The 27,868-nt window shown below is 52.6% G+C and overlaps 4 protein-coding genes and 3 pseudogenes across 4 annotated transcripts; 2 read left to right on the top strand and 5 right to left on the bottom strand.

Annotated features, from left to right (window-relative positions):
- Nucleotides 1-58: 58 nt before the first annotated feature.
- SAPIO_CDS3578 (ABC transporter) lies at nt 59-5,049 on the top strand (the record flags this gene model as incomplete). The annotated part of the gene is made up of 5 exons (XM_016786343.1): nt 59-268; nt 329-3,504; nt 3,584-4,030; nt 4,099-4,233; nt 4,329-5,049. The coding sequence occupies 5 exons, from the start codon at nt 59-61 to the stop codon at nt 5,047-5,049; spliced, it is 4,689 nt and encodes a 1,562-aa protein (XP_016644349.1).
- A 1,668-nt stretch (nt 5,050-6,717) lies between these two features.
- Nucleotides 6,718-8,292, bottom strand: SAPIO_CDS3577 (annotated as a pseudogene; the record flags this gene model as incomplete).
- Nucleotides 8,293-9,772: 1,480 nt separating this feature from the next.
- On the bottom strand, nt 9,773-11,347 carry SAPIO_CDS3576 (annotated as a pseudogene; the record flags this gene model as incomplete).
- A 595-nt stretch (nt 11,348-11,942) lies between these two features.
- SAPIO_CDS3575 (uncharacterized protein) lies at nt 11,943-13,348 on the top strand (the record flags this gene model as incomplete). The annotated part of the gene is made up of 2 exons (XM_016786342.1): nt 11,943-12,389; nt 12,482-13,348. 2 exons carry the CDS (start codon nt 11,943-11,945, stop codon nt 13,346-13,348), a joined length of 1,314 nt encoding a protein of 437 aa, XP_016644348.1.
- Nucleotides 13,349-14,167: 819 nt separating this feature from the next.
- On the bottom strand, nt 14,168-18,672 carry SAPIO_CDS3574 (Methylmalonyl-CoA carboxytransferase; the record flags this gene model as incomplete). Its single annotated transcript, XM_016786341.1, has 10 exons — nt 14,168-14,272; nt 14,346-17,387; nt 17,452-17,513; nt 17,749-17,868; nt 17,942-17,973; nt 18,061-18,098; nt 18,237-18,248; nt 18,345-18,352; nt 18,435-18,455; nt 18,540-18,672. The coding sequence occupies 10 exons, from the start codon at nt 18,670-18,672 to the stop codon at nt 14,168-14,170; spliced, it is 3,573 nt and encodes a 1,190-aa protein (XP_016644347.1).
- A 6,603-nt stretch (nt 18,673-25,275) lies between these two features.
- On the bottom strand, nt 25,276-26,123 carry SAPIO_CDS3573 (uncharacterized protein; the record flags this gene model as incomplete). The annotated part of the gene is made up of 3 exons (XM_016786340.1): nt 25,276-25,522; nt 25,663-25,735; nt 26,051-26,123. 3 exons carry the CDS (start codon nt 26,121-26,123, stop codon nt 25,276-25,278), a joined length of 393 nt encoding a protein of 130 aa, XP_016644346.1.
- A 593-nt stretch (nt 26,124-26,716) lies between these two features.
- Nucleotides 26,717-27,856, bottom strand: SAPIO_CDS3572 (annotated as a pseudogene; the record flags this gene model as incomplete).
- Between the last annotated feature and the right edge of the window lie 12 nt (nt 27,857-27,868).

Raw genomic sequence — 27,868 nt, 5'->3', positions numbered from 1 at the left:
GAATCCAATCCGTCAACCGGGAGGCAGAGAACAAGCTGATTATTCGGATGACTTCAAAATGGATCCCAAGACTTGTTTGAATGACGACTCTCTGGGGCCGAATGTTCGAGGATGTCGCGATGATTTCGACTTCACTTTGATGTTTGAGAGGTTGTGTTTTGCGGTTATCCCGGGATCCGTTTTCATTGCGCTATGCCTGGCAAGGTTGGCATACCTGTACCAAAAGCCTCGTGTCGTCCTTGGCACATTTTTTCAGTTCACAAAGCTTGTAGGTTTTCCTCTAAGTCTAAGGGCAGGGACTTGATCTGTCTAATAGCACCGTGCTTAGGCTGTTATCACGGTCTACGCGACCTTGCAATTCTCGCTTCTGATTCTCCTTACGGTGGGACATGGCAGGGTTGATAATGGCCTATCCATCGCCGCCACAGCGGTTTCTCTCGCCGCGGCTCTGTTCATGCTCGCATTGTCCTATGCCGAGCACTCGAGGAGTCCACGGCCCTCGATTCTTCTCAACGCCTATGTCCTGCTCACTCTCCTCTTCGACATCGCTCAGACCCGCACGTCCTGGCTCGTCGCAGCCAACCTGCAAGATGCTATCTTCGCACGGCTCTTCACATCGTCGGTTGTAGCGAAAGCATTCTTGCTTCTCCTCGAAGCGCAGAGGAAGTCGCGGTGGGTGCGATGGGACGCTTCCGAGCATAGTCCGGAAGAGTCAAATGGCCTATTCGGCCTGAGTGTGTATTCGTGGCTTAACAGGCTGTTTCTGCGTGGCTACAGAACCGTTCTCTCTCTTGAGGACTTGTACCCTCTGGATCCTAGCATGGGCACCGATACCTTATTCCCAAAGTTCCAGCGTCAAATCTATTCGCCCAGTTATCGTCCAGCCAGGTTTGCACTGGCAAAAGCCCTTGCAAGGGCCCTCGCCGTCCCGTGGCTGTTGCCTATCGCTCCTCGAGTGGCACTAATCGCGTTCAAGTTCATGCAGCCCCTTTTCTTGGAGAGGCTGCTTGGATATCTTCAAGAATCCCAAGCGACGGACGAACCAAACCACAACATCGGCTACGGGCTGATCGGAGCGGCCTTGCTCATATACGTAGGCATGGCCGTGTTCGGCGCATTTTACCAGTACTACAAATTTAGAGTTCTCTACATGGTCAGAGTCTGCCTAGCCTCCGCAATTTACAAAAAGACGACGGAAGCGAAGTTGACGGCAGGTAGCGACGGAGCCGCACTTACTCTCATGAGTACTGACGTCGAGAGGGTCGTGCGCGGCTTCTACGCAATCCACGAACTCTGGAGCAGTATGATCGAGGTTGGGATCGGCTGCTGGCTACTTCAAAGGCATCTAGGCGCGGCCTTTGTGGCCCCTATAGTGACCATCCTGATATGCACCCTTGGAATAACGTGGATTTCTGGCTATTCTGCAAAGCGCCAGAGGGAGTGGATGGGGGTGATTCAGAAACGCGTCGGCTTAACTACCACCGCCATCAGCACCATGAAAGGCCTCAAGATTACCGGCATGGTAGGCCACGTCGCCGACACGATCCAGTCCCTTAGGGCTGCCGACATCAAGGCGGGCAACAGGTGGCGCATCGTTCTCCTCCTTACAGCCATGATCGCCATAGCGCCCCAAGCTTTGTCGCCGGTTTTCACGTTTGCTGTGACGTCCAGCACCTTGGATACCACTACTATCTACACTTCGATGTCATACCTGTTGCTTCTCGCCGCGCCGCTCTCGATGCTGTTGCAGACTTTTCCGGGGCTTGTAGCTTCGTTTACGTGCTTGACAAGAATCCAAAGTTTCCTCGAGGCAGACACTCGGGTGGATTACAGAAAATTCGCCTACCCTGGATCTGGCGTATTAAAGCCTAGCGGTGATGAATCCTCTACTGATTCAGCATATGAACGGATTGAGCGAGCCGATGGCATTGCGGTGGGCATCCTGAAAACTAGCAAGTTGGCCACAACGGCTTCAGAGAAGCAAGAGCCGATCACCGAGGTACACAATGCGGCTGAATGTTTGGAGACGCCAACATTGGCTGTTAGGATATCGAATGGTAGTTTCGGCTGGACGGCCGGTAAGATGTCGTTGTCAGATATCAACGCCACGATTCCCGCCAGCAAGTTGACTATGGTTGTTGGGCCAGTAGCTTCTGGCAAGTCTACCTTTTGCTACGCTCTTCTTGGGGAGATGCCCTACTCAAGCGGTGAAGTTACATGGACATTGGACGAATTCGGATCCGCGCCTAAGTCGGGCCGTAAACAAGGACGAGGATGTGGAGGAGGTGTAGGCTTCTGTGAACAGAACCCCTTCCTTCTAAACGCAACCCTTAAGGAGAACATCATCGGCTTCTCCTCCTTGGACCAGTCCAAGTACGACGCAATCATCGACGCTACGAGGCTTGGCATCGATGTGTCACAGATGCCGTCCGGCCACGATACTCGGATCGGCAGTAATGGAATCATGCTTAGCGGGGGACAGAGGCAGCGCGTCTCTCTTGCCAGAGCTCTGTATCTCGAGTCCAATTTTGTTGTTTTCGACGACATCCTTAGCGGCTTGGATAACGATACTGAGACAGAGGTCTTCAACCGTGTCTTCGGGCCCGATGGTATACTCCGACGTCGTGGCGCTACCGTCGTGTTATGCACACATTCGATACGACACCTTCCAACTGCGGACCACATACTCGCTCTCTCTCCCGACGGCCGACTTATTGAAGAAGGAAGCTTCCAAGACCTCATGCAGAATCAGATGTATATCCAGAGTCTTGGTGTCGAAGCTTCCGATTCGGACTCATCTAAGTCGGGTTCCAACATAGAGGACGAAGATGGCGGGAACCCGAAGCCATCCGACTCGTCTCAGCCGATGGGCAAGAAGTCTGAGAAACCTAAGGTCCTAGCACATCACCTGGACAAGGCTAGACAGATGGGCGACTGGAGGGTATACTCCCACTACTTCGGCGCAGTTAGCAAAAGTATGCTTCTGGTTATCCTTATTACCGGCATCCTTTATGGCTTTGGGGACAACTTCTCCACTATCTGGATGGGATATTGGGCCGCGGATACCCTATCGCGAGACAACTCCTTTTACATTGGAATATTTGGTCTCCTTCGGACATCCCAGGTCATATGGATCGGGCTCTCCGGCGTCGCCATCCTCATCTCGCTAGTCACTCTTACTGGCACTGCCCTGCACAAGAACGCGCTTCGAACAGTTATCACGGCCCCGCTAAGCTTCTTCACCAACACCGATACTGGTATCGTTACGAACTTGTTCTCGCAAGACATGACGTTAATCGATGGCGAGTTGCCCTACTCGCTTCTCAACATGTCGTTTATACCATTCAGTCTTGTCGGCGTGGCATGTGTTATTGCCGTGGCGACACCGTATCTTGCTTCTAGCTACCCGGTGCTCGTGTTCATTCTTTACATGCTTCAGAAGTTCTATCTGCGGACATCTCGCCAGATGCGACTCCTTGACCTAGAGGCGAAAAGCCCACTATAGTAAGAAGCTTCTCAACGCTGTGTTGCGGCTCCTTTTGTTTTTCTTCTTTGCCGATTTTCTAACGGGCATACAATGTAGCTCACACTTTATCGACACAATCAAAGGTGTCGCTACAATCCGCGCCTTCGGGTGGTCCCAGCCAAACCTTGTCCGCAACAATGGCCTCCTCAACACGTCCCAGCGTCCAGCATATCTCCTCGCCATGATCCAGCAATGGCTCGCCGTCGTGTTGCAGCTCACCGTGGCCGCCATCGCCGTCATCCTCGTCTCCCTGGCCACGCAGCTCTCCGCGTCGGCGGGATTCGTCGGAGCATCGCTCGTCATGCTAATTAACTTTGGCGAAACGCTAACCTATTTGATTATCACCTACACCATGCTTGAGACATCCATAGGCGCTGTGGCTCGACTTAAAACGTTCAGTGAGGTGGTGAAGCCTGAGGACTTGCCGGGTGAGGATGTAAAGCCGCCGGAGGAGTGGCCTCCGAGAGGCGCCATTGAGATTCGGGACGTTTCTGCCTCGTATGAGTAAGTTTTTGCTATATTGTGTTAAGTATGATCAAAGTTCTGACAGGTATGGGTCTGTCTGGTTTCAGCGTTGGACGGCCGGATTTGCCTCGAACTGAAGATGATGAGAAAAGCTCAAAGGTGCCAGACACTATGGCTATTCGGAACCTCTCAGTATCCATTCGGCCTGGCGAAAAGGTCGCCGTTTGCGGTCGAACTGGAAGGTTGGTATTGACTCATTCTTTACCTATTTGGCATGACATGCTCGAAAAGCTTTCTGCTGACCACTGCTCTTTTCACAATTTCGTTATGCGTGTAGTGGGAAATCTTCGCTCTTCCTAGTCCTCGTCAGACTCCTCGACCCACTCCCCGGATGTGCAGAGAACATAACAATCGACGGCCTCGGCCTCCACCGTATTGACCGCGCCACCCTCCGCCAGCGCATCATCGCTGTGCCACAGGATCCCGTGTTCCTTCCCGGAGGAAACTCAATTCGCGCGAACCTGGACCCTCTGGGCATGGCGTCAGACGATGAATGCCTCGATGTTTTGCGCATCGTCCAGCTGGAGGGCTTCGTCCGCGAGGCCGGTGCTGCTGCTGCTACTCCCACAACGGAGGCCAGCTCCGCGCGAGAGCTCAGGGACACGGCAACAGCGGAAGACTTAAACGCCGAGATGAAGGCCGAGTCGTTCAGTTCCGGCCAGAGGCAGCTTTTCAGCCTAGGCAGGGCGATCCTCCGGCGTCGCGTACGCGACAGGAGAAGTGGGAAGAACGGAGGCGGCGGTGGCATTCTGCTTCTGGACGAGGTGAGCTCCAGCGTTGACCGCGACACGGACAGGGCGATGCAGGACCTCATTAAGAGGGAATTTGCAAGCTACACCGTCGTCATGGTGTCACACCGGCTGGAGATGGTGGTAGAGTATTTTGATTCCGTCGTGGTCCTGGATCAGGGGACCGTGGTTGAGACGGGCCGACCGGCAGAGCTTGTGGAGGTGGAGGGGAGCAGGTTTAGGGATCTTTGGTTGTTGGCAAAGCACTGATGGGGAATTTCTCTCCTGATATATATGTATTTGTCTCTTTTACTACCTCTTTCCCTTTTTTTTTTTTTTTTAGCTTTCAGTCCTATTTAATCTCGCTAGGTGGTGCGGCTTTTTGGTCTCTCTGGGGCTCTTCCCCACCAAGTGCCCCTGCCCCAACCTGAAACATTACCTGAGTTTTCTGTCGTATTCTTCCTTCTCCTGTAGCTTTCTCTCGACAACGTCTTTGACCTGCCGAGTCCAAAATACGGCAAAGTATGGATCCACTCGCTCTGGGAAGGAGTAGATAAACTGAGGCCGGAGCTGTCTCTCGAAAATTAGATACATGGCATTAATGGAATCCAGGGCGTGGAAGAACCAGGTAGCCCTAGACAAATAGGCATTATCTATAGTGTTAGACAGGCCACCAGTCGCCTTCTCTTCTTCTTCTTCCTTAAACGCTGTCATGAAAGACTCTCTAGCCGCAGTGTACTCGGCCAAATAGTCACGGGAGCAAATTTCATCGATGCTTCTTGAGGCAATCCAATATGGTATGTCAATCATCTGTGGCGAGCGAGCACATATCCATTCAAGATCAATAAGACTTGTGATATTCCATGCGTCGTCAACGATCAGATTCCCTTGGCGGAGATCTGTGAATTGCATACGGAACGGGCCATGCCTGAGGCTCTGGTCGAGGTAGTGGTGTGTCATTATTCGTAATATCGCCTGGATTGCTATTTGATAGTAGCAGTTTGCCTTATCCTTCATAGCATTCGATTGGGCAAGGAAACGATTGTCGTGGAGGGTTAGTATGATGATGCGTCGCGCTCCATCGTTCTCGAGAATCGCAACACCACATGTAAGTGGGCGGTTAGTTCTAGTCTCTTATAAGTTATAGTTGGTACTTGTGATCAACCTGATCGTTCGTTAGTTGTTCACTGATGCCAAGCGCGTTGGGATCGGAAGGGCATTCGTCGCGATGCTACTCCTTGAGTCACAATAGTGACCTAAATGGATGTTTGTCAGATTTCAAGACGTGCCTAGAGTACCTCGGATTGGTACAATTCCCCCCTTCTGTCGTGGGCAACTCCCGGATGGGCGCGGCCTGAAAGCTCAATAAGAGCATCACCGTTTGCAATGTTGCCAAAGTTGTGTCAAGCAAACCGCCGGTTGCAGCATTCCCGGGCTAGGTCCGGACTGTGTAGAGACAGGGTTTTAGAGGGCGAGGCTCTCCGACGAAGTACGGGATGGAAATCTATATCGACGTGGAATCGAAGAAATTCTCGAAGAGAGATGTAGGTCCTCACACCAAAGATGGGACAACGTAGGCCCGCGCTCATCGCACATGATGATATTTGAGGAAACAGAAAAATCCGCATGCTGGGCAGAACAGCCCCAACTCCGGGAAGACCATTGCAAGAGGAGCGTTTCCGTAAGTCGTAGTAGCAGTTTCGGCTTCTCTGGTCATACCTACGTAGCACCGCTTACTCCACGGACCGGGAGACAATGAGAAAAGATCTAGCAGAAACTCGAGTATAACTGAGTACGAATGAAAGTAGGAAAAAGACAGAAGAAAGAGGATCAAAAACGGACCAATGCTCGACGAAAAAAGCTGCCAGACAAAGTCACGAACCTCGTCTTTACTATGCCGCTCAATAAAACATGTAACATGAAAACACATAACGCTCCTCAGAAAGTAACGCCTAGCCCAAACTCATGACGCTCCAGCAAACTGCTCGGAGCCACAAAACTGAACCCGCCAAACGGATCCTCCTTCTCACCATTGCCCGCCAGGTCGTCCCAGTGGTCCATGGACGTGACGACGGGGCTGAGGGCGAGCTCCGTGAAGCTAGGGTCGAAATTCTCCGCCAGCTCGGGATCCGTGATGAAGGGCTGGATGGGAGGGGTTATTTCCCGGGCGAGGAGCTTCTTCCAGTTGATCTTGCGGAAGAACCTGTGGTTCTTCATGGACAGGAGGTCCTTCGGCATCTTGGCTCCTAGGCGCTTTGCTGGGTCCTTCTTCAGCAGGCGGGTCAGAAGATCCTTGGCATCCGGGCTCAGGAAGTAGGGCAGGACAAGCTTCTGCTTGAGAATGTTCTCCTGGATCTTGGCGTTGTTGCCTCCTCGGAAGGGTGGGTTGCCCGTCAACAGGTCGTAGCCCAGTGCGCCAAACGACCACCAGTCAACAGCCTTTCCGTACTTTTGACCCTTGACGACCTCGGGGGCCATGTACTCTACGGTGCCGAGCATGGAATTGCAGGTGTCGCTATCTTCTGCAGAGACCTTGGACAGTCCGAAATCCGTTAGCAACAGGTGTCCCTCAGCATCCAGAAGGCAGTTTTCCGGCTTCAAGTCACGGTAAATGACTCCCAAGTCATTGTGGAGATGCGAAATGGCCAGGAGCATCTCTGCCATGTAGAAAGCCGCCACGGGCTCGGTAAACATCTTCTCGGTCGTCAGGTGAGTGAACAGCTCTCCGCCCATACCGTATTCGAGGATGAGGTAGAGTTTCTCTTGATCCTGGAAGGCGTAGAAAAGCTTGACCACAAAGGGATGTCGGTTGACGGATTCGAGCACCTGGCGTTCGGTCTTGGTCTGTTCGACAAGCTTCTTATGCAAGACGAGAGACGCCTTTTTAAACTGCTTCTGGGCGTAGAGTCGGCCGGTGGTTCTCTGCTTGACGAGAATCACGGTGCCGTATGCGCCCTTTCCAAGGCATCGCAGAGGTTCAAAGTCCTCGGTAGTCATCTTTCGTCGAGCGACCAAGCCACCCTCAATGGCTCCGAACATGCCCGCCTTCTCGGGGACGGTTTCGCTGACAAAGTCGTTCTCGAGATTAACCTCATAGCTCGTCGTACCGCTGTCAGAGCCCTCGCTGCCGCCATCGCTGTGGAGGGTGTCGCGACTACCACAGCGGCTCATGTCGACGCTCAAGATACCGTTGGTAGGGCCACAGTAGCGGGGCAATCCTAGCTGGCTCCCGCTGAGGGTCATGGTGCTGGCGCGAGAGGTCGAATCAAGGCTGAGCGGTTCCATAGCCTGGCGGAGCTTTGCGATGCCAGACACGGCGGGGGACGCAGTAGCCCGAATGCTAGGGCTGCAGTTGGCGCTGACTACATCGCCGAGGAGGGGCTTTCCGCGGCGGTTGATGAGTGGTGGCGTTTCGCAGGCAGTGCTATAGTCGGAGTCCTCATCGCCCGAGGTAATGGGGGTCCCGGTAAATCCCCGCACCGTGGTTAGTGCGGGGACACTTCGCGCCGACATCTGGCCCGTCGTCGTCTAGTATCGCCGTGACAAGGTGGGGCTTTATATAGCGGGACGTCGTCGTCCTACGATCCCGCGAAGACGGGTGGCCTTCCTATATTATCACCCCACGCCCCCGGCAATACCGCGGACCGGTCCTCGAAGAGGAGAACAAAAGAGAAAAACCCGAGCGCCGCGGCTCGAGTAAATAAATGATCGCTTCTCGCAGCAGCGATCAATCTTATGCAGCGCAAAGCGAGCCTCGTCGGCGCTCAGCGTCAGCTCGGAGCTCAAACTGGAAATTTCGGACTTGGTTCTGGTAGCTGGGCTCAAGCATGAGGGACTTGAAGAAGAGACCGGAGAATTCGTAGGGCCGTCGGAGCCTATGCATTGAGGAACAGTGGGATTCGATGTAAAGTTCGGGGTCGTAAGAATGGAGATTTAGTGTCTGCTATTGTTGTCTGGTTTTCACCAAGGCTTGTTGGGATGTGAGGAAAGGGAAGAAAAAAAAATTCAGAAGGAAGGAGGGAGGAGGCAGGTAGAAACAGGGCTTCTAAAGGCCTGCTAAAAGCGGAAAGCGCCTTGGCGGAGGAAAAAATAATCAAAGCACAGATCGAAGCCAATTCACATGCTCCACCAATTTGAACCAATTGGGCCAGTAATAAAGGACAGAATACGCCTAAATCTCATTTCTCCCCAGGAAATACACGGGCCCTGGATGGCGGGTACTTAAGCGGCAGGTTAAATTAGGCGGGACATTTAGGTACCCCGGCCCATCAGCCACTGTTCCCCGGGAGTATGAAGTACTTCTCCTTTGTACGTCCACATGCTTCATTCTGGCGGCCCAAAAATAGAGTCTAGACCTCTGGAGATGCCCAGCTGAGCGGAAATTCAAGGCTTTGGACCCCTGTTCAAGCCCCAGAACAACACGCCTCAGAACCGCGAGGACTGATTTGCAGCTGCCACATCAAGGTTTTGACAGATCATTGAGGCGTCAGGCACCGTTCACCCTTTTTTTTTTTTTTTTTTTTTTTTTTTTTTTTTGCCTATTATTCTTTTTTTTCTTTATTCCTCGTTTCGATTTTTTTCTCTCTCGATTTTATAGAGAAGATAGATGTGAGTGTCATCTACTTTGTGCCGCTCTTTTCGAGACACTACGGATGTCCTTTCCCTTTTGTCTAGGTTTTTGAAACCAGATGACTTCCTTTTAATTACACCACTTATGCATGCGACCAGGCATCAGTATGGAGGCTCCGCCTGAGGAGAGTATTACCAGACGCTACCTGTGTATAAAGAGCAGGTATGCAATCACACTCGGACTCCGTCGCCAGAGGACTCAGCTTAGCTCAGTTCAATCCACGCCGAGGGCATAGATAATTGTTCACAGGCTCCTGTCCGGGCCTAGCTGTACTATCTTCTAGTCGGGTATATTAACACCGCTGTGAATTCCACTACCGCCATCACTTCTATCATTTCCATCAAATATGAACTTTGTTGCTTATTACAGTCCTTCTCCATCATTCCGACCCCATATCTTAATCGTCCGATCGTGACCTCCACTGATGATATACCTTCCGTCCCTGCTAATATCCACGCTACCGACCGGCCCAGTGTGCCCACTCAGCTCCTGAATAAGACTCCAGTCATCGGCAGAAAAGATCTTGACCTTGCGATCCACGCCGCTCGAGACGAAGAACGTGCCCGACTTCATCGGCAGCTGCGCCCCCTTCTCATCAACGCCCGGTGGCACGCCGTCCAGTGGATCATCTAAGCCCTTGTACCATCTCACGTCAGACACCGCGCTGGTGTGCGCTCCAATGCCGCCCGTCCTCTGCACTTTTCGAAGGTCCCAGCACTTTATCCATCCGTCAGCAGAGGCCGTGAGGACCCGGTGGCCGTCGGAGCCCCAGTCGAGACCGTAGATAGGCTTTATGTGACCGTCCATGTAGCCGTCTAATATCATAATCGTCCTCCCCGTGCGAAGGTCCCAGATCCGGCCGATACTGTCCAGGCCGGCGCTCGCTAGCAGAGATCCGTCCGAGTTGAACCCGACGGCATATACGCCCCTCGAGTGACCGTCCTGCAATAATAGTTCCGTAGTCTTCTCGACATCCCATAGTCTCCAGGACGTATCTTCTGAAGCCGACGCGACGTAGCGCCCCGATGGGTGGAACTCGACTCTGCAGACCCTCTGGGTATGGCCGGAGAGCGTTGCTTTAGGCGTGTCTTGCGTCAGCGACCAGAGGTGAACCTGCCCTTCGGCACCTCCCGAGACAAGGTTGACCGAATCCGAAGAAACTCCGCTTTCGGGCAGTGTCGCGCCCGGGAACCACGAGATCCCGCTAATCTTCCCCGTATGGCCCCTAAATGTCTTCCCCTCTTCTAAATCCGGCAGGCTGAAGAGCTTGAGCGTGCCCCCCCAATTTCCAACCGCCACCGACTTTCCGTCGGGTGATATCCTCGTCATACTAACGTGCCGATCTCCTGCCGTCTGTGACCCTTGCAGCTCGAAGCCGTGGAGTTTCTCCTTCACTTGCTTCCTAAATTTGACATGTGTCCGGAGGGGAATCTTCGCCTCTTCCTTCTGAAACGCGACGCGGCGCTTGGCCCTCGGTAATGAGAACTCCGCAATGTCGATTCGCGCTTCTAGCAACGCCTGTCCGCCCCTGGTATAGAACTCCTCTTCCTGCTCCTCTTCCTCCTCCTCCTCCTCTCCGACGTCTTCCATCGTCACATCGCCGCCAGCCTCCTGCTTGCTCGCTAGCTCCGCCTGGACTGTGAGCAGCTCCCGTAGACGATCTCTTCGGTCGGCGGGTCCTTCTCCGAACAACGTTATCGGTTCTCCTAGTTCTCGTAGTCTCGCGCGGACTCGCCCGTCGTCGGTGGGTACGGCGATCGTAGCTGCTAAGCGCTTTCGGTTGAAGGATGACAGGATGGCGGATGCCTTCTCGGGCGCTATCCCTGCGCCTCCCGCGGGGATATCGTAGTCATGGTCCATTGGTACATCCTCGAGCGCGATCCCCCTCCTCTCCTCCGCCTCGGCCTCTTCGACGTAGGCCTGGCGCGACGGATGCATTATTGGCGATTAGGTATTATATCGGGCAGGCAGGCGGATGTGATTCCGGGCGGGTGACAAGCCAAATTCGGAGGGGTTTTTTTTTTTTACTGCGGTGGAAGTTACAGGAGGTCGACTTGGAGAAGTGGCAAAGGCGGCTTGATTGTGGAAGGTGTGGGATGTTTTTATGCTTCCTACTTGAGCTTTCTGAGAAAGGTCTTGGAAGAGCTTGCATCTTGTTCGAAAAGAATAGAGTGAGCAGGTGGTAACAGCTGTGTGCAAATACTGTCACGTGATATAGCCGAGACCCAGGCACTTTGCTCCACTATCCACTTTTATCCCAAGTCGCCTCTATCACAGAAGCAAAGATCACAGCAGATTACCTAACAAGATCTCAACTTTCTGGAATCACAACCAACTTCTTTGAAGAAACTGTGAAGGAAAAAGTAACCAACTCTAGCCGGCATTCCAGAATCTCTTCTTCTATCCATCCCTCTGAAAGAAACACCCGAACCATACCAGACCATTACCCTTATCGCCACTGAATATCCATGCCCTCCACCCTCATTTACTCCCCTCGAAACCCGATCTAGTCCACCTCCAAACGGCCGCGGCAATGGCTAGCATCGACCGATACCGTCCGCCGAGGGAAGGCTATCAGCCCCCGGCCATCCCCCAGCAGAACACTTCGCGATCGCCGACGCGCAGACGCGAAGTCCCTCCTCCCGCCCCATCTCCCCCCACACATTCCTCGAGGACGTCGCCGCCCAGGAAACGGGATGTCCCGTCGTCGCCAGCCCTCTCAGCGCCCCAGACTCCCAGCCCGAATCCGGCGAACCAGTGGTTCTTTACGCCCGAGGAGGTGTTGAGCACGCCGTCCGTAATAGATGGCTTACGCCCCGCCGAGGAGAGGTTGCGACGGGCTAAGGGCGTGAACTTCATCTATCAAGCTGGAGTGCTTCTCGACTTGCCGCAGATTACTCTCTGGGTTGCAGGGGTGTTCTTTCATCGTTTCTACATGAGATACAGTATGGTGGAGGAGAGGAACGGTATACATCACTATGTAAGAATTTTTCTTTTCTCCTTGTGTCACAGTGCCCTTTGGAGCAGTTTTAATTTGCATTGAAATCCTGTTCGAGAACTAACCGGCGCCAGAACATCGCGGCCACGGCGCTTTTCCTCGCAAACAAAACCGAAGAGAACTGCCGCAAAACAAAGGAGATAATCATCGCCGTCGCCCGAGTCGCCCAAAAGAACTCCCGCCTCATCATCGACGAGCAGAGCAAAGAATATTGGCGCTGGCGGGACAGTATCCTCATGTACGAGGAGCTGATGCTCGAGCTCCTCACCTTCGACCTCATGATCGACAACCCCTATCGCAGCCTCTTCGAGCTCCTCGGCCAGCTCGACCTGGCTCATAACAAGACGCTGCGCCAGGCGGCCTGGACCTTCTGCAACGACGCCTGCCTCACGGCGCTGCCCCTGCTCATGGAAGCGCGGGACATCGCGATTAGTGCCATCTTCTTCGCCAGCGCGCATACGACGCAGCAGATTGACGACGTCGACGGCGAGCCGTGGTGGCGGTTCCTCAACGGCGACGAGGGCAAGTGCGTTCGGGCCATTGATGTCATGAGGCAGTTCTACACCGAGAATCCCCTCCGGAAACAGAACCCGTCGCTACCCTCGCCTGCTTTCTTGCTCGAGAACACGCGGAGGAGGGGGCAGATCGTGCATAGTCAAACTCCGCCGCCCACAGCTACTCCTATGGCCGACCGGTCGACGCAGAGCCCTAAGCCTCAGGCTAATGGTGGCGCCGATCGTGCCTCTGAGTCCAGGGATTCTAGGGACCCTGACATAGTAATGTCAGGCGCCAGTCAGCAACCCCCCAGCCAGAGAGTCAACGGCAATGCCTCCCCCACTAAGAGGAAATCGGTTGACTCGGACGCCGAATCTGAGGGTGCCCGCGCTGCAAAGCGACCGAGATCGTCGGACGACGAAGAAGGTGAGGTCGCCGACTCATGAAAAACACGGGGACTCCAGGCAGGCCGGGGATCCATCCATTTTCAATCACGTCGATCCACCCGACACTAACGACGAATGAATCTCCCGGAGGAGAGAACCCGAGAATGAAAATCCGGAGCAGCAACTCGTCCTGCCCAGCAAGAACATTGATCCTTGTTTCTTTTTTTTTCTTTTTTTTTTCTCACGACTCATCTGTACACTGATGCAAAATAAGGCAGGGAGGGGATAATCGTCAGCGGCGTTTTCGGACCGACATGGGCAGTCGGGTTTTCTTAACTAATTTTTTTTCTTTGCCTTTTTTATCTTTCCTCATTCTTGCTTTTCTCCGTCTACATATCTGCCCCCAACTTTGCTTTAGGCCTTTTTTTTCATCCAAGTGTATCATCAGCGCCTATTAACAAAATCGGGGCCCTGTCTCCAACGAATACTTAATCTTCAGACCTTGACAGAGGAGAGAGCACGCAAGGCTCGCAAAGAGGAACGCGCTGGCAGTGTACTTAAACACCTCGCTGATGTAGATAGGGGCATCCTTTTTTTTTAGCTGAGTTTCGGCGTTGCTAGCGAGTTCATTCACAGAGAATACATGATCGCAAATGGTACCGCTTCGGTAGAAGACATCTATGAAAACCCAGATTTTTAAAGAGGAAGGCTCATCATGAATTGCATCGTCTAAATAAAAGGGGGAAAAAAAGGGAAAAAAAAACACCAGCTTGGTTTTGAAATCCAATTGGGCACGGTTTCGCAATAACAACGTCCCTTCAATAAATAAAATAAAATAAAGTTAATATAAACAAGGCACCGCCGGCCGATTTTTCCCTTTTACTTGTGGATCCTGCAAACCAAATCCGAGCCATCCACCGAATCGCCTTCCTTTACTTGAAGTCCTGAGACCTTTCCGTTGTGAGGGGCGGAGATGACCATTTCCTGCGAATGGAGTTAGTATACATGTAATTCGTAAAGCAACTAACTGGGTAGTGGGAGAAAAGAAAAAACATACCATCTTCATCGCGCTGAGGACGGCAAGAGGGTCTCCCTTCTTCACCTCAGATCCCTCCTGAACCCTCAGTTCGACAAGGACACCAGCCATGGGGGCGCCGACCTGGCTGCTGTCACCAGGATCAGCCTTGGGACGGCTGATGTTCTCAACAGCCGCCGCCCTGTCCTCGACAGTAACCTGTCGGACCTCTCCGTTCATCTCGTAGAAGACCTCCCTCATACCCGTGTTGTCGCTAAGGGGGCCAACGGCGAGAAGCTTGAGGATAAGAACCTTACCCTTCTCGAGCTCAACGTGGAACTCCTCGCCAATGTCGGGCTTGGAGAGGAAGTACTTGGTGGGAAGAACCGAAAGGTCACCAAACCTGGTGGTGAACTTCTTGTAGTCCTCGAACACCTTGGGGTACATGACGTACGAGGCAATGTCGCAGTCGGTGACCTTGCCGTACTTCTTGGAGAGCTCGCGCTTGGTCTTGGTGAAGTCGACAGGGTCGAGGAACAGACCGGGGCGAGCATCGAGCTTCCTGCGGCCACGGAGGGCATCAGTGCGGAGGGGTTCGGGGAAACCTCCGTATGGCTGGCCCATCATGCCCTCGAAGAACTCAAGAACCGATCCAGGGAAGTCGAGCTGAGAAGCCCTGGCCTTAACATCCTCAGGAGTAAGCTTGTTGGATACCATGAACTGCGCAAGATCTCCCACCACCTTCGAGGTAGGAGTGACCTTGACGATGTCTCCGAGAAGCTCGTTGGCATGCTCGTAGGCCTTCTTCGTCTCGGCCCACTGAGATCCAAGGCCGAGCTGAGAGGCCTGGAACATCATGTTGGTGAGCTGGCCACCCGGAATCTCGTGCTCGTAAACCTCGGGGTCGGGGCCGGTGAGATGGGCCTCGAAGGGCGAGTAGAGGAGACGGAGCTGACCCCAGTACTGATCGATGGCCCGGATATGGCGAACGTTGAGGTCGGGCTGGAGTTCGCTGCCTTCGAGAGAGGCGAGGATGGCGTTGATGCTAGGCTGCGAAGTCATGCCCGACAAGCTATCGGTGGCAGCATCGACGACGTCGGCACCAGCCTTAGCACAGGCCGCCATGGAAGCGACACCGGTACCCGCAGAGTCGTGGGTGTGGACGTGGATGGGCAAGTCGGGGTATTTCTTGCGAATGGAGCCGATCAGAAGGGTAGCGGCGTGGGGCTTGAGAACACCAGCCATGTCCTTGATGCCAAGGACGTGGATGTCAAGCTTGACAAGCTCATCGACGAGCTGAAGGTAGTAGTCGAGGTTGTACTTCTTCTTGGGGTTCAACATGTCACCGCTGTAGCAAACGGTACCCTCGACCACACCGCCAGCCTTGTGGACGGCCTTGATACCGACCTCGAGCTGGTGGATGTCGTTAAGGGCGTCGAATACTCGGAAGATGTCGACGCCATTCTTCTTAGCCTGGTCGACAAAGTGGTCGATGGCGTTGTCGGGGAGAGAGGCGTAGGCGACACCGTTGGCGCCTCGGAGAAGCATCTGGAAGGGGATGTTGGGTACGAGCTTTCGCATACGGCGAAGTCGGTCCCAGGGGTCTTCGTAGAGGAAGCGCATGGCAACATCGAAGGTGGCGCCTCCCCAGCACTCCAAACTGTAGAGATTGGCCAGAGCGTGGCTGGTCTCCTTGGCGATGTTGAGAAGGTCGACCGTTCGAACACGCGTCGCCAAGAGCGACTGGTGGGCATCGCGCCATGTGGTATCCATAATCATGCAACCCTTGTTCGCCCTGACGGCCTTGGCGAAAGCCTTGGGGCCCTGCTCGAGAATAATCTGGCGCAGACCCTGCTTGCTAGGCTCGCTAACATCGATCTTGTTGCCATTGTCGTCGGTAAGCTCTGGGAGGATAATCTCGCCCTTGAATTTGGGCTCACCAACCTGGCCCTTGATGCTGCTGCCGTTGACGGCGACATCACCGAGGTAGCCAAGAAGCTTCTGGGCACGGTTCTGACTGCCGATAAGGTCGAAGAGGGAGGGGGTATCGTCGATAAAGGTGGTCCAGCAGTTTCCGCTGATAAAGGTGGGGTTGGTGAGGAGGGAGGCAAGGAAGGGAATGTTGGTCTTCACACCACGAATGCGGAATTCCACGAGGGCTCGGAGCATCTTCCTCCTGGCAATTTCGTAGGACGAACCGTGGCAAGTGCACTTGACCAACATGGAGTCGTAGTGGGGAGTAATGACGGCGCCAGCGAAGCCGTTACCGCCGTCAAGGCGGACACCGTTGCCACCAGAAGATCGGTAGACCTCGATCTTTCCGGTATCGGGTTGGAATCCCTTAGCGGGATCTTCGGTGGTGATTCGGCACTGGATGGCGAAACCTCGAGTGGTGATGGTCTCCTGGGTGAGGCCAAGCTGCTGGAGGGTAGCACCGGCGGCAATCTGGATCTGGGCGGCAACAATATCGATTCCGGTAATCTCCTCCGTAATTGTGTGTTCGACCTGGATACGGGGGTTGATCTCAATAAAGTAGTATCGGTTCTGCTGGTCAACCAAGAACTCGGCGGTACCGGCATTACGATAGTTGACGGACTTGGCCAGCTTGACGGCATCGGACAAGATCGAGTCACGAACGTTGGCGGGAAGGTCCTTTGCTGGGGCAATCTCAACGACCTTTTGGTGCCTTCGCTGCACGGAGCAGTCTCGCTCGTACAGGTGAATGATGTTGCCGTAGTTGTCACCGAGAAGCTGCACCTCGATATGCTTGGGCTTATCAAGGAAGCGCTCAACGAAGACAGTTCCGTTACCAAAAGCGGACTTGGCCTCGGAAGTCGCGCGTTCGAAAGATTCCTGAAGATCCTTTTCCTCGCGGACGACCCTCATACCACGGCCACCACCTCCATAAGCAGCCTTGATGATGATAGGGAAGCCGTAGGTATCGGTGAAGGTCTTGACAGCCTCGAAGTTATCAACAGCATCCGGGGTACCAGGTACGACAGGCACGTTAGCCGCAATAGCGAGCTTTCGAGCAGAGACCTTGTCACCGAGGGCAGTGATAACTTCGGCGGGGGGACCGACGAACTAGAGGTGACAATTCCGCGTGAGCTCGGGGCGAAATTGGGTGTTTAGCACATGAGAAACTTACCACAATGCCGGCATCCTCGACCTTCTGGGCGAACTCGGCATTCTCAGAGAGGAAGCCATAGCCTACATGAGGAATGTTAGCACAACCGAAGGTTTAACAGTAACTCCCCCTGTGGGAAGTATATAAAACACCTTCTCTCTCCAAGCGGGCATGCGTGTATAAATATATACATGAAGGTATATACTTATTATATATTATATTTCGCAGAAGAAGAGCAAAAAGGATGGATGTTTGAAAATGGACAACAATAGCTGCCACAAGAATGTGCGGCAGAGTTTTTAAGGGGAAGAAACGAACCTGGATGGATCATGTTGGCGCCATGTTCAAGGGCAATCTTGATGATCTCATCACCAGCGAGATAGGCTCCCACTGGGGTGTACTGGCCACGCTTGCCAATGACATATGCCTCATCGGCCTCTATATCAAAGGATTAGTTATCCGGTCCAAGTTGAAAGATTGCTATTCATAGAGAGCTCAAAGAAGGACCTACTCTGCCTGTGCATGCTAAGGCGGTCCTCATAACTAGATAGGTGTAAGTAAAAAGGCCTCTGGTTTGTAATGCAACTAGCTAGCTAGTATTGTTTTTGGTAGAGCTAGAGAGCAAGTTACCTGAAGACTGCAATGGTATGCAGCGAAAGCTCGTGGGCCTATCCGAAAATCGGTTAGTCTCGAAAAAAAATTAACTGCAAGAGTGGTGGGGAAAGGCAAGGCGCAATTGCAAGCAAGCAAAGTCCAGCCAACATGCAAACTGCAAACCAAAATCAGGGCTTTAAACAGTAACTTACAGTTCTGAAAATCTGTTTATCCAAAAAGAGATATAGTGAGCTTCAGGGGTCTAAAAAAAGAGAGAAGGGAAAGAGAACCATCAAAGGCAGGAGTCAAATGAGTCATACACGAATAGCTAGAAGAAAGTGCTGTTAGCAAACTGTGTTCCTTGATTGTCACACTGGAGGGAGTTGGCATTTGCCTGGGGTAAAACTTACGAATTTCACCTCGGTTAGCAACTGGAGGAAGTAAATGGAGTTAGTTAGCACACAATCACAAGTCAATTGGACTCGAGACGCCCCGAGGAAGCAATTGAAGCATACCCAGGATCTTCTTCACCTGCATAATGCTGGAATTGGCCCGGATGTGGTGGACCGTCTGAGTCTCCTTGATGTCATCCTCCTCATCGAAGACATCAGCAAAGGTGAGGTCGGTTTGGGGCGGGGCGTGATCCATGGTGACGAGAGGAGCGACAGAACTCGAAGGTATGGGGGAGGAGGTTGGGCTCGGTTCTGTCGAGAGGATGGAGGTTGATCGAGGAGAGAAAGAAGGTGCGAGGAGAAGCTTGGGAGGTCCGCGAAGATATGGACGAAGTACTGCTGCGAGACGTGAGGGACGAACGGTGGTTTACTCGAGCAACCAAGGTCCGACGAGACGGTGGGACTAAACCGGCTATTAGTGATTGCCTATTAATGAGGCGACGGTAACGCAGAAGAATGTCCGTAAAAATAATGGTAATCCCACTCTTTGTGAATGGTTAGATGGTGGGGTCGCGCTAAGGCCAGGAGTCGCGGGAAATCGAAGGAGAATGAGCAGGAGTGGGAGCAGGAGGTCCTGATTCCAAGTGACAGCGCAGGGAACCCAAGAGCCAGGCCTATTCGCCCTGGTATTTTTTTTTTCTTCCTTTCTTTTCTTTGGTTGCTTTTTTTCGAGAACGGTTGGAAGCGCTACGTTGTTGGGGAGGGGGGTGAAGGATGGGGTGGAGGGGTGGAGGGGTAATTCGAAGCTGCTGAGCTTCAGAAGTGAAAAAGTGGGAGATGCAATGGGAGGGTGTGGGAGCCGAAGTGGGAGAGCCGACATGGAGGGGTGGGAACAGTGGAGAGAGCACAGGCCTAACTAAGCCTGGGAAAGGATTGGGGAGTGGGGAAAAATGCGACAAGGTTGTAGAGGGTGAAGTATTGATTTGGCTCCGGAATAGGGCGACAGTGGGACAACGGAATAAGCGGTGGAGGGGCAGAGGGGGGTAGAGTGGAGGACTTGAGGACTTGAGGGTAAGTGGACTTCAAGGTTGGTGTTGTGGAGGGGCGAAAAAGACAGCTGATCAGGACCAATTGATCAATTGATCAGTGCAGTCTGGCGTGAAATTGATAATTGATAAGGGAACTTGAATAAGTCGAGGTACTCACATAGTTCGTTTTGCACACTAATACACACCGGACAAAGGCAAAGAGGGCCAAGGGCACAAGGCTATATTCCAAGAGAACCTGGCTGATTCGAGGGTAGGTTCAATTGCCCTTCAATCCCCCTGTCCTCGTCCGGGAAGGGGCTGCTGATCTGTTATCTGTTGTTCTTGGTGTTGTTACTTTTTCCCTATCAAGGAGGTGGACGGTGGTGATGCAAGAAAGTGTCGGGGTAAGACCAGATCCGAGGTTAGATAATATCAATGTCGAACCAGGGTCTGGCTACTGAACGTAGAGGTTCAACGAGGAGAGGAAGAAAAGAAAAAGATAGAGGAAGGGGGGAAAGAGATATTAGAGTCCGGGTGAAGGGGGTTAAGTAGTTGATCTGTTGCCTATCGTTAGAACTCGCTGCTGAAGCTCGGGTGTTGAGGAGCTCGAAGGACTGAGCTTGAGCCGACCGAGAATCAAACCGACCAATGAACTGGACGAGAAGCTCTGCTCTTTCTTCAAAGAAGTGATCCATTGCCTTCGAGGACAATTGTAGCTTGCATTAAAGGTACTTGTACATGATATCCGCCACGAGAGAAAAGCACATGGACCTATCCGACAGCTCTGGCGGGAGCTGCAAGAACCTCATCCATCAACGATCGAGCCGCTTATTGATCAATTTCACACCCTTCGTCGACAATGCTCCGTATTCCGGGTGGCCTCGGGCTTGGTACATGTACACTGCACCAGTTAATACTTCGTACTCGTTCATCACGACTTCGCCCCGCCAGAGATGTACGAAGTACTCGTTAATCAAGTTTACAGACCCATTGATCTCGAGGTGTGAGAGCTAAACGAAGTTCTGTCCAATGTGTCTGTCCAGCACAGAAAGCGGACGGGCCAATAGCGAGAATAATTAATCGAGGGATCCCTTAATCAATCCTATAACCAGTTTCTTGGTTTTTTGGACCTCCCCCCACGAACAGAGAGTAGCAGAGTAGCTCGGTGCCATTTGTCACGGAAAATTGAAAAGTAATTCAAAGTGTTACAGTTACCTGGACCAGGTGAGCTTGGAGACATCAAGTCAATCCATTGATATCTGGATCCTGCAGTACCCCACTCCCAAACCACCCTCCCGACCGCCCCCGTCCATGTCCAGGGTGCGTAAAGCCATGCTCGACACATGCGATTGATCGATTCGACGGTCTTGTTAGATGTCAAGCAGGAAGAACGGGCAAAGACGCGGCCCCCGGCCTGTATAGACCCAGGATAGCTCCGAGAGAAGGGGGGTAGGAGCACATGGATGAACATGGATGGCTCCCACCTGCAGCCATCACCCTGCAAGCTCTCGTGCTGGTTGAGCTTCCGACACCAGTCTGTGGCAAACCACCACAGATATACCCTTGACGGGAGCAACGGATGATGTGTTGTTGACCAACCACCAAAGATACTATTACAGGATACAATTTGATCGCAACGAGTACAGACGAAGTAATTGGAACACTGCGTGCCATGATACACAACGCTCTCGCAGCCAACACGACAGCTGTTGGGAAGGAAAAAAAGAAGGTTACGCGTGGGATGAAGGATGATTTTTTCCCTTGATGATGTGGAGGTCGGTAAAGGGATTTTCCCGACTCACATACTATGCAGCAGATTATGTGTGAGGATAGGTCATTTTCCAGCTCCATGGATCTGCAGCACGGCACAGAAACGGCGGCAACTGTTTTGGGGTCGTTGAGCGGTTCGTATACAACATTGAAGTCTTACTTTCCAGATCGGTTGAGGAGACTGTGACAGATCGTGAGGAGGGCGGGGAAAAGAAGCCCCCTTGGGAAAAAAAAAATTCAAAAGAAAGAGAAGCGAGAAAGGACATTATGATTGTTATTGATGGAATGGAGATGATAAACATGCAGGGCCGGAGCCGTAGCACGCTCGCAATCTCGAAACTACATGTAGTTTATGTCGTGAGAATGGCGGTAAGGTAAGATCCCGTATCGCTTTGGTCCACTCAGAAGCACTGAGCTAAAAGTCAGCCGACTAGCGAGCGAGTAAACCGTTCGGATTCCCCAAAAGTTTCTCAATTTCAAGGGGGAAAAGAACGGCACCACCTGCCACCCAGGCAGCTGGAGGTCATCAGCCAGTGAACGGGACACGGGGAAACGGCGCAGCGCGGGGGTTCAGAGCAAGTCCACCCCGCCAATGGGTCCATGCATATCATTGTATCCATCGTAGCCATCAATCAAGCAGGCTGCCCCTCCAGCTTGGGGCACCGCAACGAATGAAACTCGAATCGATCACTGATCTCAGCACCCTGGACTGGGGCACTGAAGTTTGGCGCACCCCCTCCAAAAATATTCTAGCGCAAGGCAAAAACCCAAGGGGTCCCTGGATCAGAACTTGGCCCGTGTGCCTAGCGTAAATCGGTGAGGTAATGCCGAAAGCGTCGTAATTTCGAGCAAAACACCCGGAATCCGTTCCAACGAGCTCCGTCATGACCGTTTCGCCTTTCAGTACCTCAATACAACGCTCGACTAAGTAATACTACGCAAGTCCCATGTACTTCGCAGTGTAGGAGGAACAAGAGACGAGGGACGAGTTCGCAGGAGGACCATTTACGGCCCGCGGCACATTCACCAGCTCGTTTTTTTTTTTTTTTTTTTTTTTTTTTTCCTTCCTTCTTTTTTTTGATTCGTGTGACCCAGTGACCCAACCTCAACGCCTGTCTGAGCGAGTCGTTCATGTGAGCCAACCTAGCTCATTCCGTGCAGATACTTTTCGTAAACAGTTTTCCCGTCTTGGTAAAGGCGATTGGGAAACCACGGGTCAAGTGGGGAGCAGACATCAATCATACTTCGTACATACGAAGAGCAGGGACAGAAGTGAAAAAGAAGAAGAGTAACAAAGACCCGCGATACTGAAAATGAAGACATTTCGCCGACTTCCCCGGAAAGCCTCCACAACTTTCAAGGAACTGATGAAACACACCGAATTGACGAGAATCGGACCTAGTGTAGTGTTGAGCCTCAAACAAGGAAGGGGGAGAGCCACATTCACGGCTAACGCAGGACTTATTTTCACGGGGAAAGGATTTCATACATGCAGGGAAAGCCAAGAAAACCAGAGGGGTAGCTCCTAGCCTCCGACAACCTCGATCAAAAGAAAGAGAAAAAAATTGATCAATTGCTCCACTAACCCCGAGTTTCCGACCCCGACCTCGGCTTTGCGACTGCTCAAGGGCTCAAGGAGATGTCGGCTTGATTCCTGAGCGTCGGCCAAATTATCAGCTTCTGCCCATTCTTTCCGTCATACCTGTCTCACTTTTTTCCTTCTCCTCTTTTTATTTGAGAATTTCTGCCCACGGGGCCACATGGCGTCATCCAGTGAAGCGCAGAGCTGGTCGAGGGAGCGGTTGAGCCCTTGAGCCTTTGATTGATGGATCAATTCTGAAGTCCTTCACCTGACCCTCCAGCTCCCCTCCACGTCCTGGCAACTTCCTGGCAACTTGATGGCTTCGGCTCCGATTTTGCCTACGTAAACTAAACTAACTTATTATCTTTGTTTCTTTGCATGCCCTTGCCACACCCTCAGACATCCTGTACATGCAAGAATCACCTGTTGAGTGAGATGGGACGACAGGATTCGGCGGCATGGCATAACACAGATCTCTCCGCTCCGAGCGGAGATAATGCCATTGGTTCAGGGCAAGTGGCGAGTGTGACCGCGCCTATCAATTGCATATATCTTCTTTAAGTTTCCAATCGGTGTAACTAAGATAGCACTCCCGGCTATCAACGATGCCTTCGAGGTGGGCTTCGACTTCTTAGTCTTCTCGCGGGACCAATTTCTTCCATTGGGGCTCAAGAAGTTGCCTTTTCATGATCTACTCATCACGTTTCCACGTGGCCGTGTCTTAGGCAAGGAATTCAATTGCTAAACACACAGTCTGGAACAGCTGTGCTCCTTACATCGTGAAGCCATGACAGGGCGGGATGCAAGATCAACCGGGAGTCTTCTTCAAGATTCCCGCTATCACGGAGCTAAGATCTTCAGAGTTACGCTTTTACCCAACTGTACATGGAACATGTACACGTTACCTGTCTGTACCTCTCGAACGTGCACATGCCGATACGGTATTCACAGGTTTACGGGCGCCAGGCACATGCTTTCTCGAGGCCTGTCAAAGTAGTCGGTTGTGCTGAGAACCTGCCACTATCAGGTGAGCGTAGCCCTTTTTGCCCTTTTTGGAGACGATACGACCAATCAACCAGGTACGTGAGGGTGTCTTCCTGTGCTTTGCATACCTTACATGTACGTTATAGGCGAACTTCCCGCGTTTGGACCCTGAATGCCTCAGAAACGCTTCCTCATCCTGCTAGGGCTTGCCAATCGTGGATACTCATGCTGTCAAACCGCCCAACCTCGATGGCCTGAAAGTCCGAATCCTCCCGCACTTAGGGGGAACCAATCCCTCGGGAAGCCCAGTCCGCCATTCTCCACCCCTCTATTGGCTCCTCTGAGTCTCTGACCAACCCATCCACCTTTCCGACAGGTCAGTCAGTTGCCCATTGCCGGGCAAGTATCGGTAACCTAGGCTGGAAAACGTAACCTTGTGAAATCCCTCCGTTGGTTTCGTGACGGTTCAATTTTTTTTTTTTTTTTTCCCGCTCTTGTCTTGGTCTTTACCCCAGACCTTTGTTTCTGACCGGAATCCGCCGTCTTCGGGCGGCTTAGTCTCCAAGAGCCGAGCTGAGGCGGATTCTCCCGAGGTCTCCCCCCCCCCTTCGTACGCCCGTTCTTAAACGCCATATCTCGCGTGGTCTTCGTCACCGAAGACCCCCCATTACAAGTTCCCCTTTGTACCTGTGACTCTGTGACTGTCATTCTACCGACCTGCTTTACTCAGAGCCGGTGTTTTCGGCTTGAGAAAGCCGAGCTTGTGTGTGAGAATTGACTTTCCCCGGATTTTTTCTTGACCCGCAAGTATGCGTCCGTTCCCCTCCACCCCTCACCCCCCCTTTCCCCTCCCTTCTTGCCTGCCTGCCTGCCTGTTGGAAGGAAGCTCTTTTGAGGCGTTCCGTTGGTTATATATTGATGTTGCTGGCGCTGACAGCGGTGTGTGTCACTGCGCCTCGAAGGCTCCAAGCTCCCCTTTGGCCCGCGTTTACCTCGGTGATTGACGTGACTGTCGTGATTGTCCTAATATGCATCCGTTTCTCTTCCTCACGAGTGTCATGACTAAGAAATATGGGGGGTGCGCACATCATCGTCGAGAATAGAAACCATGTAAGGATTGAGGCATGCCAAGTTGTACAGGCGGCGAACCTAGGTCATTCGCTGACCTCTATGTATTGCACGTTTGTCCTTGGTCCAATGGTGGGACCTTGATAAGTCTATGTTAACCTCATTTCCTCAACCAAACATTGGCCCATTTAACCTTTCCTTGAAATTCCTCGAGAAGGGGCAAGAAAGAAATCATATCGGAACGGAAAACCTCCCTCTCATCACAGCGTGGTATATGATATCCTCACACCTGCACACCATCATTCCCTACACTCATTCGTATGCCAGGGAGCCGTGTACGCTAGCTGGTACGATGACTGAGGCATGCACGATCTCGCCTCTCACCCCGTACCACTCAACAACAAAAACAACAACAACAACAGTATTTCTATGCCTTCACCTCTTCCAGTTTAGGAGGGGCTACGGTGTCTTTCTGTGCCGCCTTCGCCGCCGCCAATTTCTCTTTGCCACCCCAATAATTGTAGTTTAGGTATCGGTAACCTTGTGTGAATTGTGCGCCGCCGTTGACCACGTGGCAGGCGAAGAGAAGGTAGTTCTTGGGGGTGATGGCAAGAGCATACCGCGCGAAGGTACAGGAGTACACGCAGAGAGCAGCAGTCATCTGGCCCGAGATACTAAACACACGAGTTGCGCGTTAGCAAGAGCTCGCTATGGATGATTTGGATGGACGCCCGGCCCGACCCCGGATCCCGATGTGGGGAATGGGGAATGGGGGATTGGGGGGGTTGTGGTTATCGAGGACGAGGCAACTTACAGCTCAGGACTCTTTTGTGTGTCCATAATGGCTGCTAGGGGAATACCGAAGTTCGATACAGGGCCCCAGAAGTCTACGAAATATTGGTCAGTATTCCTCTATCAAACCCTTAGTTCTTAAAGCTCCTATCCGCCCAGCCGCTGCAGCTTAGCACGTGGCAACCCGGAAGCTAGCACGAGACGCAATCCGATTATCGTAAATCGCGTCTCTTGCATCGTACAGGCTTTAGGATCAGATAGATCGGCGCGGCGTCGAGTCCGGAGCAAGTCGTGCTGGGTCCATCGAGACAAGCTGGCGTACCCAACAAATATCCGATATCAAAAAAAATCAAGAAAAGAAGCAAGGAGGAAAAAATCGAAGACCGAAAATAAGGAAAGGAAACACGTACGAGTTGAGCAGACATAGTTGAGGACAGGGTTCGCCCTGATCTTAGCATTGACAGCCTTCACGAATGCAGCCATGGTTGTGGTTGTGTTGTTGTGACGGGACAAAAAAATGCCAATTGTCGATAAGGGCGATGGATGTTGAGATGAAGTCCTGGTTTGTTCGGATGTTGAGAATGAAGTTTATTATCTCCGGAACCAGACCATTTTTGGGAAGGCATGCAGGGGACCTGTAGAATCACGTGATCACGATCTAAGCTACTATGACTCAATATCTCCCAAAGCTCTGAGCATAATGCATGATGCTTGGCAAAGCTTGTGAAAGGAAGGAACGCTGAAGACTACAACCCTTGGATAATTCTTTATGCAAAGTCACTGAATTGATAAGTGTGCCTTTGTACTTGTCTTGTTCTCTATTTTCATACAGCCTTTGAAGAAGCTGGTGAAGAAAGCAACCATGTAGAAAACTCAAAAATGTCGCTTGATGCAAATTTATATACTCCATGGCTAGATGTCTTTGATGATCCCAACTCCAGACTTCTTTCAGCGCCTTGCCTGGGACTAACATAAAAGCAGCTTCGGTCGCCATCTTTCCTAGAACTTCTCCCAGTCTCTCCCGCTCCTCATCTCCTTTCTTATATATATTAAAACTCGTCCTCTACTGAGCTCTCTCATGGGCGAGGACCAGGGGGACGAGTGATGGTAGCTGCGAGGGGGGCATTGTCGCCCACCAAGCCGTCCTTGGCAGCGTCAGCCCGAAGGTTAGACCTGCCCTTGCGCCTCCTCAGGCCCTCGGCACACGGGGGTTTAGGTTCCACGACTATCCTGACCTGGATCTGCGGCCGCTGCGTCTCGGCGGCCCTACGAGGAACAGGCTTTCTGGGAATAGTGTGAGAATTGGCTGCTCTAGCACGAATAGTATCCTTCGATACCGGGGGCCTCGCAGAGGGTGTTGTCGTCGTCTTCCCGCTCGAATCAGCCGCTCTAAATCGAACAGTTTGCGGCATGTTTTGGGCTGGGGGATTGGCGCCACCCGCCCGAGACGCGTTCGGTATTTGCAACGGCTTCCTTCGAGTGTTTGCCGTGCCGGATTCACCCCCAGAAATATCCCTGGAGTGGTGTGCGCGAGTAGCAGCGGCGTTGGGCGTTACCTCCGCTACCATTTCAAAGAATAATTCATCCTTGTCCAGGGCGCTCCGAGTTCCGCACTTGACTTCCATGGGCGGCATCAGCATCGCGCGTACAAAGGATGGTGTCTGGCGCTGTTGTTGAAGCGCGCCACCCGCCTCGTTTCCGGGCCGTGTCTGTCCTTGTGTTAGCCTATCGTTCGTGGCACTCGCTGACCGAGCCCCCGGTACTACCCATGCGTCGCGGGTGGGTTGGCGATGACGACGATGTCGCCCTACCACCTGGGGAGGATTTTGCACGGCAACTTGTCTAACCATCGCCACCTCCCTCGTCGACAAAGGATACCACCTTCTCCTCCACTGGCGTTGGGTCCGGAACAAGGTTTTGCGGAAACGAATAGCTCTTTTCCCCACCCCCTCAACCCGCGCAAACGTGAGGCTCTTGCCGAAGGAGTTCCAAATTCTTCGCCTCCGCGCCGCCTCCGCTACTTCGTCGTCGCCCTCCGAGTCCGTCTCTAGGCCCTGCAGAGCACAAGTCGGACATACGTGGCGGATGTATTCGGTTGTGACGACGGTCTTGCAAAGCTTGAAGGCTTCGAAGAGAGGGGGTTCCCAGTACTTGCACCAGGTCTGAACGATGTGTTTGTGGTTACAGTCGAAGGTTATCGTATGCTCGAAACACATGCTTGCTCGGGT

The sequence above is a fragment of the Scedosporium apiospermum genome (assembly GCF_000732125.1).
Source record: "Scedosporium apiospermum strain IHEM 14462 chromosome Unknown SEQ_SAPIO_0088, whole genome shotgun sequence".
Taxonomy (NCBI): domain Eukaryota; kingdom Fungi; phylum Ascomycota; class Sordariomycetes; order Microascales; family Microascaceae; genus Scedosporium; species Scedosporium apiospermum.
The sequence above is the reverse complement of the archived record's forward strand: the minus strand, read 5'-3'. Positions and strand labels throughout refer to the sequence as shown.